Source organism: Anopheles bellator, chromosome 2, assembly GCF_943735745.2.
Source record: "Anopheles bellator chromosome 2, idAnoBellAS_SP24_06.2, whole genome shotgun sequence".
NCBI lineage: Eukaryota > Metazoa > Arthropoda > Insecta > Diptera > Culicidae > Anopheles > Anopheles bellator.
In genome coordinates, this window is record NC_071286.1 from 20,104,020 (window position 1) to 20,119,463 (window position 15,444).

The 15,444-nt window shown below is 48.3% G+C and overlaps 2 protein-coding genes across 2 annotated transcripts; one reads left to right on the forward strand and one right to left on the reverse strand.

Annotated features, from left to right (window-relative positions):
- Nucleotides 1-7,066: 7,066 nt before the first annotated feature.
- Nucleotides 7,067-9,475, reverse strand: LOC131212452 (heterogeneous nuclear ribonucleoprotein 27C). Its single transcript, XM_058206320.1, has 2 exons — nucleotides 9,342-9,475; nucleotides 7,067-8,636 (listed from the first exon to the last, which is right to left on the reverse strand). Exon 2 carries the CDS (start codon nucleotides 8,446-8,448, stop codon nucleotides 7,213-7,215), a length of 1,236 nt encoding a protein of 411 aa, XP_058062303.1. The 5' UTR covers nucleotides 8,449-8,636; nucleotides 9,342-9,475; the 3' UTR covers nucleotides 7,067-7,212.
- Nucleotides 9,476-10,485: 1,010 nt separating this feature from the next.
- LOC131210967 (DNA polymerase alpha catalytic subunit) lies at nucleotides 10,486-15,383 on the forward strand. The gene is made up of 4 exons (XM_058204300.1): nucleotides 10,486-10,566; nucleotides 10,632-10,835; nucleotides 10,911-14,990; nucleotides 15,067-15,383. The coding sequence occupies exons 1-4, from the start codon at nucleotides 10,551-10,553 to the stop codon at nucleotides 15,381-15,383; spliced, it is 4,617 nt and encodes a 1,538-aa protein (XP_058060283.1). The 5' UTR covers nucleotides 10,486-10,550.
- Nucleotides 15,384-15,444: the final 61 nt, after the last annotated feature.

Here is a 15,444-nt window from a genome sequence, read left to right on the forward strand (position 1 = left end):
TTTACTTTTTAAAATGTTTCTATCGAAGTAAAATGTTGATTTTCCGCGCTTTGAAAGTAAAAGAATCTGTTCGAGTTCCACAGTTTGGTTCCACTTTCTCCTCTTCGGTATAGTACAGGTCGATCATCACCGCATCAGGTTCGCACCATCTCGGTCCGTTTTACAATCGTGTACAAAATACATAAATTATGCAATATGCAGCCACATTGTGCGAGGGATCCACTGACAGTGTTTTCTTCAACAAACGCACCGCACGATCGGCAAGATCTCGGATTAACACTCCGCAGGGTGTCGCTTTAAAATGTAGCTTAACGCTAATCTGTGTGTCTGGGGATGGTTGGAAATCATTTATGCTGGGACCGTCTCTCTTTCTCTTAAACATACTAAACAGCAGACAGCTCCCGTGGATCACAATCTCCACGAGCGCAACATGAACTAACCCTAGGCAAGCAAGGGAACCACGCCGCACTGTCAGAGGCACCCAACCACTACCGAAAGGCCTGTGAATTAGAAGCTATTGACAAAATGTGTTATTTGTTTCCTTCAAAAATATATGCTCTGCTTAAAACACTATAACTTGTGTACGTGTGGCTGCGTCTGCGCGTGTTTTGCGTTTCGTTTCTAGTCGTAATTACATTTCTTAACGGTTGCTCTCTTTAATTACTTTTTCTTTTAAATTAACGTACACGTTCCTTTGCTTATGCTCTACGACCGTTCCTACGTTCTAACTAGACAAACCCGGAACGGGTGTGTTGTAAACGACCGACATCAAAATGAAAAACAGACGGGGCTCAACAGAGAAACAAAATACCTTATCTCGTAGGACTGACTTTGTCAAAAACTAATCCACAGCCTTGCCTCAGTTTACGTTTTTACTTAAATTGTCCCCGGGTTCCGCCTTTGGTTTGCGATTGCGTACGCAATTCCTACCGTATAACTCCGGTACGCTTCAGTGTGGTCACGCGAACACCATAAAAAACGAGGTTTGCAAATTTATCAAACTCCTTCCTTTCGCCTTAAACGGGTACGTGTTAAAAGATAGAGGTGCGCCTTATCAAACAAATGTCAACAAGCATCGAGCGCCGCAGTCGTAGTGCCATTTCGGAAGTAGGTAACATCTTAAAGGGACACCTTAACGGATATTTCGACTTTTGCTAAACTTCATATCATGTCTGTTGCCCTACTTTATTGTAACTCTTATTACATCTGTTCTGAAGGGAGACCGGACTTGGTGAGCGTGAAAATTGGAAAAGGCCCCAAAACGACAGACCGTGGTGCTGGTCTGTGTTTGGTCTCTGGGGAGACGGTTGGCGCTAGAGTGTATTATCCTGTGTACTGATAATGGAGTTCGAATTCGTACCCCACTTTAAACAACTTATGCGAGTTACATGTTATTCCATAAAAAGTTCACCGTTGCCTTGTTGTTATTACCTCTTAATAGAATTTGTGTATAGAATTTTTATTTACCTCTAATATCCTTGTAGCCCGCTCTAACCGTTCGGTTTGAATTTTTGAGTTTTGAAAGTTAATATTAATCTGCACTTTGTCTTATTTAGTTTATTGATCGTTAGCTTTAGATTTTTCCCTTTTGTTTGTCCCTTTCCTTACACTCTGCTTACTAATTACGGCTTCTTAAATTCAAAATTGATATTAACCAGTCTTTTCAATTTCATCTTACATTTTTACCATTTGTTCTATTATTTTAATTTTTTACTCGGACTATTTGCTTAAACAGTAAATATCCAGTCGCTTGGCCTTAACACTGTTTAAAGTTTTACCACACCTCTCGCACACTGCTGCTGCCCAGGGGCTACACAAGTTGATGTAGGCTGCTCGTTTGGCTTTTCGGTGACCATTTCGTCATCCACCATTCTGCCAGGCGCATGATTTAACACAAAATGTACACCTCGTACTATCATCATCCGTACTATACTCGAAGAGGAGTTGCTTGACCGGAACCAGCAGTGGAACTGAATCGAAAGCGGTCAACACAATGCGCGAAGAAACGGAACCCCTCCAACATCCAACATTCACAGTCCAGCAACTGCTGTACCTAAATAATAAATTATGAGCAACACACGAGAAGCAAGAAAACCGATAGATAAAAAAGCAAAACAAAATACACGTTGATTATTAAATGTATTGATTTATTAAATTCTGTAAGTTTAATACAAAAAGGAGGATAAAAATAATAAAATGAAAAAAGAAACGAGCAAAATTGTTTATGAAAAACAAAAACCTCAATTACGCCACAACACGCCCTTGTCCAGGGAGAGAAAGGTAAATGAAAAAAAAACAGCGGCGAAGAAACAATACATTAAAGCAGCGAAACGTACTACAAAAACGATACCGGCTTTTGGAAAGAACGATAAAATATAACTCGATTCGAATTCGCACTCTTCCATAATTGATTTGTTTGCAGCGAACGTTCAGCACGGAGTACTTCACGCTGCTATCTCATGTTACGTGACTCCGAACGTTTGTGGGGACGATAAAACCCCGCAAGGTTGCCGAGGTTCAACCAATTTCTTAAGACTTTACTTTGTAGCGCCCCAACCTGTCTGATATCGATTGCTCTACCAGTGGGCGAAAAGAAGCTGATCGTGAGGCTCCTCTCGTTGTTGCTTCCATCCATATATCATGTCGCGGTTCTGTGATGCGTGCGAGACATGCGTGTGCGTGGGTCAGCCCTTGTTGTCGAGGACTCTCACAGTCCGCGTACCTTCGTTTTGCTCTTTCAACGTTCCTGCTCCTCTCTTACAATCTGAAGATTTACCCTTAAGCTTTTAATCTTACTTTCCGTTCGTTGCTTCGCACAAACTAAATCTATTTCTTATATGCACTGTTTAAAGAGGCCAAACTTGGGCTCTGTGTGTTTGTTTGTTTCCGTTTTTTGTTTATTTTTTGTTAAGTTAAACATTTTACGTTTGCTCCTGCTACTACCGTGCTAACAACATGGTTTCTATTTATCCGATTTTATTATTTAGCTTTCTATTTATATACTTTAAAAATTAGCCTTCAATATCTCCGCGCCCGTAGGGTGGTCTTGTACACACTACTCTGCTCTATTATAGTGTAAAGTTTTGTTTTCAATTTTTGCTTCGTGTACGAGTACTCGATCTTTGATTTTAATTTAAAAGAAAAGAAAAGGCTAACGAAAAACAAACTATTTATAATCACATCGATCTTAGAAATGATCCTCTTACGGTAAGCTTAACTTCGAAACTTAACGACGATGGTAAACTCAGGCGGGAGTTCCCTTCACAGTTGGAAGGAGTAGTTAAATTTATCTTCAGTCCTTTCGGTTCCAGGAGTTCCACGGTGAACTCGGCGTTGAAATAGTACCCTCTTTCTTCAGATTACTACTGTACAATTTGTTTCTACCGTACCATGCTGAACTTAAAAGTCTGCTTTCCCTGCCAAACTGATTTGAGAGCCCCGAAACGCAGAGCACACGCACACGCACCCCTCTAGGCCGAGAGAAGAAACGAAAAGGTTTGGTTTGCTGGTAAAACACTAAAAACACAACTCTAATTTACGGTGTGGACGAAAGGACGGGCATCATGTTTCATTTTTGTCGACTACACATGTCGTAGGTACGCGCCAATAGCGGGTTTTCTCGTCTTTGCGTTACACATTAGCGCATTATCGTACGGAAGAGGAAAGAAAAAAAAGTTAGCAAATACAAATTATAGCCAAATAAACGTAACATAACTCTCTGTCTCCTCTGGCGGATCTCGGGTAGCACACAAACACACAAACACCATTTTCACTCGCCCCCTCTCCAGTGGGAACGCCATTTCTGGGCCTTTTCTCTTAAAATTCACTTCACACAACTCTGTTCACAACATTAGGCAAGTTAGTATACAAACAAAAAGTAAACCGGAACGCAACCAGATCGCGCATGATCACGAACGCGAATAGAGAGGAACATAAAAGTTTAGAGTAACGGATCTGTCTTATGCATTGTTTTATAAGAAGGAAACGAGCATGTGCCGTGCGCCAGTAGGAACAACAACAACAAGGTGGGGAACAATGATTAATTTCTAACTATTTCCTTTTTCCGGTCGAGCCCATCGTAAGATTAGGCGATAGGCAATATTCTCCCGTGGCATGTGTGGGTGTGGGGGTATTCGATACCGGAAAACGAGGTGAAAACTCACACCCCGATGGGTTGGCCTATGTCTTAACTATTGTATGTTTCACATTCTTTACAAGTTGTTTAAAAAAACGAACGGTTCTTTTTCTGCTTAAGGTTTCACCAACTGAAAGGGCGCTGATTGTTTTGGCTAGCTTTACACTGCGGTATTATTTCCTTAGCTTCCGCTACCTCCTTTCAATTACTTGGCTTGATTCTTTTAAGTATTACATATCGATTCAATCTTTCTATTCTCTCTCGCGCGTGCGATCTCTCTGCCTAATTGTCTGTCCCTTCCTCACTCGTACATACTCTAGCTAGGTTAGCACTACCGTTTTGTTCTCTAATATGTGTATCTTTTAATAAATGAGCAACTCCATACAGCTAACGTTTCCAACAAATCCTAATTTTGCGCTCCCGCATTCGGTCGGAAGCGATTTCTCAAACTCTTTAAAACACACACATTAAACATCAACCTTACAAAAGTAATTCCTTAAAACAGCTTTCTCTACAACATGTGTGTTTCTGTGTTTGCGTATGTGAGTGGCTGAGTTGATTCCTAGACGTGTTTGGTAGAAGTTAATGTTAGGAGTTCCGAGCTCAGCTTCACAGAGCTCGTAAAAGTAAAACGAAAATCCTTGGCGTTTGCACTCGTTTTTCCCCGGTTGTTCCTAAAGATACAAAATATCAGTTTCCTCTCTTCTCTCTCTCTCTTATCGTTTACCACTTATCGAGTTTGATTAAGGCGGGTTTGATAGTGAATTATCATGTGTTGTAATACAATTAATCCTTCCTTTGCTACTTGTAATTTGTTTGTTGTGGCGCTTATTAGTGAGTAAAACTGATCATATCTCGCGAAGAAACATCCATTACGCAAGCGGAAGTTGGGCAGTTCACGATGTGGTGAGAAAAATTTGGTAGAAGATAAAAAAAAATATCATATTCTACGGTATATATTGAGTGATAGCAATATATGTATTAAAAAGAAAGCAAAAAATGTACAGAACGTGGCATGAAAGCATGTGGTTTGTCATCCGGTATGGCAGCATACCATAGACACAGAATGAAAACAGAAGAACCTATTTCTAGACGCATTGCGACATAACTTGAAATTTTACCGTTTAAAATGAATCGTCCCTTCCAAACTGTCGCTGCCTTGTTGTTCTAGAACTACGCACTAAATCTGCTCCGTTTTGTAATGTTAAACTTCAATATTTCTTTCTCCCTCTCTCTCTCTCTCTCTCTTATCACTTCAAACGATAAAAGTTCTCGCTACTGTAGTAATAGTACAAATTGCAAAATTTCTTAGTCAAAACGAAAAAAGGAGATGAACGAAACTAACCTTGCGAGTAGAGCAGAGTTTAACAACATTAAACTACCGTCTAATTACCATTCTTAACCTGGTTGAAATTGTCATATACCAAAAAAAAAATACGTTAAACTTCTAATCCGAGAGGCGGGATTTGGTTGTTTTTACATTAGGTGTGCTACCCCCGAGCTACAGAAACTCTCTGAACCAACAACATACGCTCGCGCTACTTACTCAAGTGTATCGTGTAGTAAAATATGTTTTGCGTAAAACCTTAAAACAGAAAACTTTCCAAACCGTAAGGAGGGAATAAATCTAGTGAAAAATAAAAACAAACAGTAGTTTAGTGTTTAACCGTTACTGGAAGCTTGCGATTGGCCGCGGGCATCATGAGACCTGAACAAGGTGTGGGTAGGGCGCTAGAGTACAAAATTTGTTACATTATACATAATATATATCCGTAAGCACAAAAAGTAATTCGATGAAAGAAGCTTTTTCGATAGTAAACAGTAAACCCATTTTTGTCTTTTTCTCTATCCTCGCATCATGATTTTTACGACCATTGGAACAACAAAGTCAATGCCTACTACTATCGAGGAACCCCAAGGAGGGCTCCATTTTCCAATGTCAAAGTCCGCTTTGCAACCTCATTCGACGCTCATTTTTGTACCGATTCCGTTCCGGTTTGAAAGCCTTCCTTGATCCTTTTGTTACGTTTAAACCAGAGGGCCAGTTTCTGTACGAACAGAAAAACAAAATGATATTCAAATCTAATATTTCGCAACGACCTCCATTAAAACTCGTAAAACGAAAACAGGGAGCATAAAGCAAACCAATAGTAAACTGCATGCATCGGTGCGCCAGTGTGGCTTCAACGTTTCAAATCGTAAGATAACTCCGGAAAACTGGTGTCCCCATCGTCATCCTGTTCATCTTTTAGCTTCGACCAATTAGGTTGTGTTTTGTTAATTTTTCGCGCTCTGTCCACATTTGCACCCTCTCTCTTCTACGAGTGTTCTGTTTGAAGCGAAAAAGAGGTTCGTTCCGACCGGGCGCCATCGGGTTGTTGCCTCTTTTCTTACTGTAGAATGGTTTGTTGTTTAGCTTACAGGTGTTCGCACCGCTGGCATATGCCCTCATCCGCTATCTTGTGTGCATGCCGGCGTTATGCCGTATCGCTCCTCTTCCATGTCTATACTCCGGTATATTATTAATTATTATATAGTTTATATATGTTATAGAGTTGATCTCTCCAAACCGTCACACACTTTCCATCGCGTTTTCGCTGGATAAACTACTGAATCCCAATTCTGCGCGGCAATTCTTTAGTGCGCCATCATTTCCTCTCATGTCTGTGTGTGGTTTCTTGTATTTGTTAAAGAAAAATAAATGAATAAAATACAGTTTTGCGCTGGGCAATCACCCATCACCAACGCTCTCTCTCTCTCTCTCTCTCTCTCTCTCTCTCTCTCTCTCTCTCTCTCTCTCTGTTTGCAAACAGTGCGGTTCGTCTTCCTCTGCCACTGATATTATCCTCTATCGAACTTACTCTCTCCGCGGACACCCGGCAAAAATTCGTCACCTGTCCATCCGCTACCGGTTTGGCTACAGAAACTCAGACGACGAAATTCCCCATGGCGCCAGAAACGATAGACTGCGGCGGTTGTGCTGCGGATGCTGCTGCTGCTGCTGGTGGTGTTAGCGCAGCACTGGCCATGATGGTCGCCAATGCACCGCCGCCGCCACTGCCGCCGCCACTCGTCACCTAGAAGGCCTGGTACGGAGGTTGCGAGGTCGCATCGCTACCGGCACCGTACACCGAGCGGGGCCGATTGTTGTACGTGTTCTGATCGTTTTGATAGTAATTGTAGCCGGTGGCGGCCGCAGCCGCAGCCGCCGCTGCTGCCGCTCCACCACCGTAGGCCGCCGAACCACCGCCGTACTCCGAGCCCGGTTTCGATGGACCACCGCTGGTGGGACCAGCCGAAGCGCCCGGACCGGCCGTCGGACCCGACTGCGGGCGCGAGTACATGTCCGCCGTCGAACCGGCCGCCGAACCAGCCGTGTTGGGTGGCATGTTCCACGAGTTCCAGTTGCCCGATCCGTAGCCGCCGGCCCCGGAGGCGCCCGAGTTGTTGTACATGTCGTATCCCCCATAGCCTTGGGTCTGCTGCGGGGTCGCGTTGTAGTTGCCCCACTGTTGCGGCGGCGGAGGAGCTCCCCAGCTCTGGTACGCATTGGCAGCCCCGGCCGCACCGGCTCCGTATCCACCGTAGCCCTGCTGCGGCTGCGAAGCGCCCCAGCTCTGGTAGCCCTGCATCATGTTCGACTGCATGTTAATCGGGGGACCGCCCATCTGACCGTTGCCCATCGGCGGCGCCTGCGGTGAGCCCCACTGGTACGAGTCCGTGTTCATGCTGTTGTTGCTGTTCTGGTTACCATCGCGCGGTTCAGCCTTCTTCACCTCCACCTGCTTGCCGCTGATGTGCACGAAATGGTCACTGGTCGCGCGCTCGACCGCGACCTCGTTCTCGAACGACAGAAACCCGAACCCGCGCGACTTTTTCTTCTCCTGATCGTACATGATCACCACCTCCATGACGCTGCCGTAGCGACAGAAGAAAGTACGCAGATCCGTCTCGGTGATGTTGGGCGGCAGCCCACCAAGGAACACCTTCGGGTAGCCACCGGTGCGCTTCGGTTTGTGCTGCGAGCGCGGATTGCACGGCTTCGGATCGATCGTGCGCCCGTCGAGCGTGTGCGGCCCGTTCTCGAGCGCCCGGTCCACGTTCTCCGGATCGGCGAACGTCACGAAGCCAAATCCGCGCGACCGGCCCGTCTCGTTGTTCTTCATCACCACGCAGTCGATCACCTCGCCGTAGCGGCTAAAGTAGCGCTGCAGGTTCTCGTGCGTCGTCTCCCACGACAGTCCACCTACGAACAGTTTGCCCTTCTCGTGATCGTCCAATTCCGCTGCGATCATCTTCTTCGATGGGTGCATTTTCTTTCGACCCGAACCCGCCGCTGCCGTCGTCACTATCGCCGCTGGTGCACTCTTCCGGCCCACGGGATAATGGGAAAGGTGGTGGTGGTACACGCCGTTGCCTGAGGGATTCGTGTTGCCGGCTGTGGTTGGGTGTTCCGATGCGAATCCGACCACCTCGTCCGCCAAACCTTAAGCTTGACTTACTGTGGGCCACGCGCAAATGGACGCCAGCAACAGGAAGTGAAGGGAAGAGAGAAAAAAAATCAAATCCGTCAGTCTGTGAGTGTGTCTTTCTGTATGCATCGCAATGTGAGCGGACGAGCGCTTCTGCATGTGTGTTCCGTTGGACATTTCCGTTCCGCGTTACCAGGAGCGCGGATTTCCCCGTGACAATATCCGGTTAACGCACCACGATTCCGTCGACGCGGCTACAATTACTCACTTTCGCTTTAGGCTAGCAACACACACATTCACACGCGCGCTACTTGGTGCTCCTTCTCGCAACGTAACGTATGGTTTGGTCCCGCTGAGGCGCGTGTCAACGGATCCGGCCTGCGAGCCCTTGAAACTAATTTTCCCGAATACCCGATACCCGAAACTAGAGTATAGCCTACCCGGATGGCGGTGTAATCCGGAAGGTGCTAAGAGAAAGCCAAACGTTCGGGTATGCCCGTCGAAACGAAAAAACTTGTTCAGAACTGAAAATTTACTTAAAAACAAAGTCGTTTGGCGCGATTCGCTTCGACATCAATGCTTGTGGGCCGCTGGAATCGGTCACGGCACGGCACAAAATATACGTTCTCCACGCGCGATTCGGATCCGCCACACAAGCCACCAAAACCTCGGAGACTCGCGAATCTGGCCACCTTCTCGCGCTCGATTGGCCACTTTCCGTCCCAGGTACTTACTTTCTAGTACTTCTAGCGGCTTCTTTACGGTTTAAGGATTAAAATTATGCTTAGCGTTCCGGGTTTAATCTTAATAAGATGCCTTAAATACTAATTAGAAAACTAAAAAAGGTTAAACTTCTTAGAAATCTAAATAACATTAAATGGTGCTGAGCATCGCTTTTCCCTTTTCGCCTTTCGAGGTTAGGATCAGAGCAGCGATGGTTGGAGAGGCGGAAAATCGCTCTACCTCGCGGTTTTCGGGGCGAAAACTGTACCCCTCTCTGTCACACTCGCGCACAACGCTCCAGAAACAGCCAATCGCCGAGCACTTTTCAGCCTGCGTCACCACTCCGCTTGTCTAAAAACGAATCCGAAGCACATACTGCCGTCTCGTTCCTGCTCGTTCCTCCTCGCGACAACCCTAGGGTTGTCGCGAGTTGCAACTGTTCGCCCGGGCTGCGAAGTTTTTGCGGCGTCATGCGGCGAAACCTCCGAGAGGAATTTCAAATTTCAGAGAACGGGGTACGGATTTTGTATTTTTACCTGCGAGGATGGTCGAATTACGGTCGAAAATTATTAATTTCACCCCAAAGGGAAGGCCACATTTTAATCATTGAGTTTTGACCAGTAAACTGATTTTATTTGAAATTACATGCCAGAATGTGGCTCGAATATATCAGTTAAAATACACATGTTGTACGTGTTTCTGCTGTTGCAGAACTGTTCAACAGGTTATTGCTTAGATTTACAGTTTAAAAGGCAACTGTATAATATTTATTTGTTGTGTTCTGCTTGCTTTCACGCGGATTTTCTCCGCCTCTTGTTGCAGCTCAGAAAACTTTGCTATATTCGAGGAACAAATTTATCTCATCATCATTCATTAAATGAAACACATTTCAAAGGTGGCAGCGTAATGTCTATAATTTTATCGTAACGATGAACGATGGAAAACCAATTAATAGTTTTGTAAACCTTCGCTTGTGAAGTGGTTGCGGCGAAAACGTTTCCACGCAGTGCCGCCAGAGAACGCCCGCAGCATTGCTCGAATCGATTCGAGCACCAGTTGCTTCGATTTTGTTCGCGCCAAAACAAAACACAACAGAAGCAGTTCATCCCGTTGCCGTCATCGGTGCGCGTTTTCGGAAGAGGTGTGTTTGCTTAAATGTCTTACATTTCATAAAATTGGTGGCTGATTTTAAACTTGACGAAACAGGCAAGCAGTGCAAAATGTGTGACTCACCAGGTGACTATCGAACTCCCGGCAGGTTCGAGAGATCGGTATTATGATTACGTTTTGGTTTGTTTTAGGATCCGAACAGCGATCGAAACGACGTCGTATCGACAAGACGGGTCGTTTTGCGGCTTTGGAGAGGCTTAAGAAAATGAAAGAGGCTGGCAGCAAGCACAAGTACGAAGTGAACGAAATCGAGAACGTGTACGATGAGGTCGACGAGAAGGAGTACGCAAAGCTGGTCAACAAGCGCATGAACGAAGATTGGGTGGAAGACGATAGTAAAGATGATTGCACCTTCGATTCCATTCCGCATTGATTCACCAATTCTCTCAATGGTTCCTCTCGTTCTGCAGATGGTTTCGGGTATGTGGAGGACGGTCGCGAAATCTTCGACGATGATGAACTCGATGCACTGCCCAGTGGCAGCAAACAGAAGAAAGGACGCAAGAGCACAAAGCGGGCGCGTGATCGCGGTGACGGTGATGACGATACACCGGCCACCGGGAGAAAATCGTTGAAAAACTTCTTCAATCGGGAGCAAGCACCGAAGGCCACAGTTGAAGATGACGCGGCTCTTCAGGAGATTTTGGGAGAAATCAACTCGGAGGCTGGAGTCGACACAAACGAGGCGGGCGGGTCGAAGCCGACCAACGACGTGCGCTCGCAGGCGAAGCCGATTCGTCCCCTGCAATCGAAAACGGTCCCCCGCAAGACGCTGAGCGCGGAGGAAGAAATGAAACGGTATATGGAAAATTTGAGTAAACATTTGAAAAAAACTGAGACGAAACCGACCCACCACGAGGTGGACAGCGACGAGGAGATACTACAGAAAGTGATCGCAGAGACGGAAGGGAAAACGGTGGCCAGAAAGAGTACGGCCGTGTCTGCTCAGTCGACCCAGAAGAAAGACACATCGATAGCGCCGATCATGAAAGAGGAACCGATCACACAAACCGAACCGCCGGAAGTGACCGTCGATGAGGTCGCAGCGATTGACGGAAGTCACTTCCTGGATGAGGATGATTTCGAAGAAATAACGTCGGGCCCGAGCGGCCACAAGACTAAGGCAGAGGAGCCGATTGAGGAGCCAGCGGCTTCGGCCAACCTGCTCCACGGATGGGACAACATTTTTACAGGTATTGAAGAGGATGAGATGATGGGTGTGATCGTCGATCCAGATAGCACCGCGGACAGCGGTGATGTTAACGGAGGCTCGTCAGCGGAGGTGCTAAAGTTTTGGTTCTGGGACGCGTGGAACGATCCGAACAAGTGTCAAGGAGAGTTGTATCTTTTCGGGCGCACCCCGACACCGGGCAAACCGCGAGAATTCCGTTCGATCTGCGTGCACGTTCAGAACGTCGAGCGGTGCATGTACCTGTTGGCGCGCGAACGCGACACCGAAACGAACAAGCCGGTGAGCATGCTCGAGGTATACAACGAGTTTTGCAACGACATCAGCAACAAGCTAAACATCACCAAGTACCGGACGCGCGTCGTAACCAAGAACTTTGCCTACACGAGTGCCACCAACGGACTCCAAGTGCCGGTACAGAGCGAGTATCTGGAGGTCCGGTACAGTGCCAAGCTGCCGGCGCCATCGCTCGACCGCCGCTATCGTACGATCGCGCACATCTTCGGCACCAACACAAACGTTGTGGAACAGTTTCTGCTCGAGCGCAAGGTGAAAGGGCCGTGCTGGATGGAACTGCGCAATGCCACGCAACGCGAGACGAAATCGAGCTGGTGCAAGTTGGAGGTGGGCGTTCCGGATGTGGCCAGTGTTACGTTGGCCACTGACGGAACTGGAACAACCACTCCGCCTCCACTCGTACTCTGTTCGATCAACGTTCGCAGCACGCTGCGCAACAACACCAACGAAATCGCGATGATCACGATGCTGGTGAACGATCGGTTTTCACTCAACAAACCACCTCCGAATCCACCGTTCAATCGACAGTACTGCGGTGTGACACGCCCGTCTAGCACAATCTGGCCGCTCGGTTTCAATGCGGCTGACTGCAAGGCGAAGGTGACCAAATGCGAAAGCGAACGCTCGCTGCTCAGTTGGTTCCTGTCCACGTTCCAGGTCCTCGATCCCGATCTGGTCGTAACGTTCGATTCGTACGACTTTCAGCTGGATCTGATCTGCCAGCGGCTGATGACCACCAAGATGGCTCTCTGGAATCGAGTGGGTCGGCTGAAGGTCAAGAGCCCAGCCAGCAAGCGAGTGGACGATTTCTTTGTGGGGCGAATGATTTGCGATGTGAAAACGTCGGCCGAGGAGCTGATTCGCTCGCGGGCCTACGATCTGAACACACTCTGCACAGAGGTGCTGAAGGTGGGCGAGGGAGAGCGAAAGGACGTGCTGCTCGATGAGATCCCGACGATGTACGAGCAAGCGGACAGCCTGGTGCAACTCGTTGGCCTTACGATGCAGGACAATTTCTACACGCTCCGGTTGATGTGTGAACTGAATGCGCTGCCACTTGCCCTGCAGATCACGCAGATCGCGGGCAACCTGATGAACCGCACCCTTCACGGTGGCCGCGCAGAACGGAATGAATTCCTGCTGCTCCACGCATTTCATGAGCGCGACTACATTCTGCCCGATAAGGCACCGCCCCAAACGGGTCCCCGGAAGGATGGTGGCGCGGCAACCGAAGAGAAGAGGAAGCCCAAAAGCAAAGCCGCATACGCCGGCGGCTTGGTGCTAGATCCGATCAAGGGTTTCTATGACAAGTTCGTGTTGCTGATGGACTTTAACTCGCTGTACCCGAGCATCATACAGGAGTACAACATCTGTTTCACCACCGTCCTTCCGCCGGCGGTCGGTGGGGAAGGCGGTGACGAAGAACTCGCCGAGCCGACCATCCTGGCGACGACTGAGATCGGCATTTTGCCGCGTCAGATCCGCAAACTGGTCGAAAGCCGTCGGGCCGTGAAGCAGCTGATGAAGGCGCCCGATTTGTCACCGGAGCTGGCCATGCAGTACCACATCCGCCAGATGGCCCTCAAACTGACGGCAAACTCGCTGTACGGGTGCCTCGGGTACACGCGGTCGCGTTTCTACGCACAGCATCTGGCCTCGCTGATCACGCAGAAAGGCCGCGAGATCCTGCTCAACACGAAGTCGATCGTCGAGCGAATGAACTATCAGGTGATCTACGGCGACACGGATAGTATCATGATCAACACGAACATCACCGACTACGAGCAGGTGTTCCGAATCGGGGCCGGTATCAAGCAGCACGTCAACAAGACGTACCGTTGCCTGGAACTCGACGTGGACGGGATCTACAAATATCTGCTGCTGCTGAAGAAGAAAAAGTATGCCGCTGTGACGATAAGCAAGAAACCGGGCGACACTGGGGGAGACTACGTGTGCAGTCAGGAACTGAAGGGGTTAGACATTGTGCGTCGCGATTGGTCACGGATTGCCGTGATGGCGGGCAAGATGATCCTCGGCCAGATATTGTCCGATGCGCCGATGGACGATCGGATCGGTAACATTCACGTGCAACTCGAGAAGCTGAAAGACGATCTGCAGGCCGGGACATTGTCGTTGCAGCTCCTCGAGATCACCAAGCAGCTTACGCGGCCCCTGAGTGAGTATGCCGATGGGGGCCAGTTACCGCACGTCCAGGTGGCAAAGCGCATGAACCGGCAGCGTAATCGCAACTACAAACGGGGCGACATGGTAAATTACATCATCTGTCAGGATGGCACGTCGGCCCCGGCTATGAAGCGTGCCTACCACATCGACGAGCTGCGTGACCCGGCCAACGCAGAAAAGCTGCAGGTCGATGTGGAGTACTATCTGGCTCAACAGATCCACCCGGTCGTGTTCCGAATCTGTGAACCGCTCGAGGGCACGGACGCGTGCCGACTGGCGATCTGCCTAGGACTCGATCCGGCCAAGTATCGGACGCTGCTGAGTGCCAGCGGTGGGCAAGACAGCGGTGGTATGCACGGTGGAGAACATGGAGAAAGTCTCATCAAAACGGCCACCGAAAGGTATCGGTTGTGCCATCGATTCGAGTTCACTTGTGTCGGGTGTCGCACCAAGAACACGGTCGCAAGTGCATTTCGGCCATCATCAGTCGCTGGTCGCCACCGGTCGGTGTTTGAACGGTGTGCTAACGAGGACGGAGGATGCACGGTGCTTCCACTGCAGTACATTCCCGCGATCGTGAATGAACTGACACTGGCCATCCGGGGCGATATTAAACGGTTCTACGCGCGGTGGATGGTGTGCGACAATCCGATCTGCAACCGAAACACGCGCCAGTTTGCGCACGTGGCCAGCAAGAACAATCCCTACTGTTTGCACTGCCAGCGCGGTCTGCTGGTCCTGCAGTACTCCGAAACGGATCTGTACAAGCAGCTGTCCTACTATCACTACATGTTCGATCTGGACCAGTACAGCCCGAAAAGTGCGTCCGTATGCGTGGCCACCGGTTGAATGAAGTATTTGATTTATTCCGATGCTTTTTTTTTCTTACCTTTCAGTGACAAAAGGGCTGGCGCCGGATGTACGGAACATGTACACGGCACTCAAAGAAACCGTCGAACGGTTCCAGCAGCGCTCGAAGTATGGTATCGTCAATCTGGCCGCCTTCTACATGGACTACGCAGTGCCGGCACCGGTGCGAAACCAAGGACCACCGTCAACCCGTCTGCTGTATCCGGTGCGCGAGTTTACCGCCAATCTGGTCAAACGGCTGGAAGCAGAGGACCTGTCGGCGTTGGTTAAGAGCGAAACTGCAGACCGCAAGGTGTCGCTGATGAATGAAAAGTTTATCCAATGGAAACTTTACCTCAACTGACTACCATGAGAAGTTTTTACGATAAAGGGATTTGATTGTAAGGTTTCTTGGCAATAAAAAC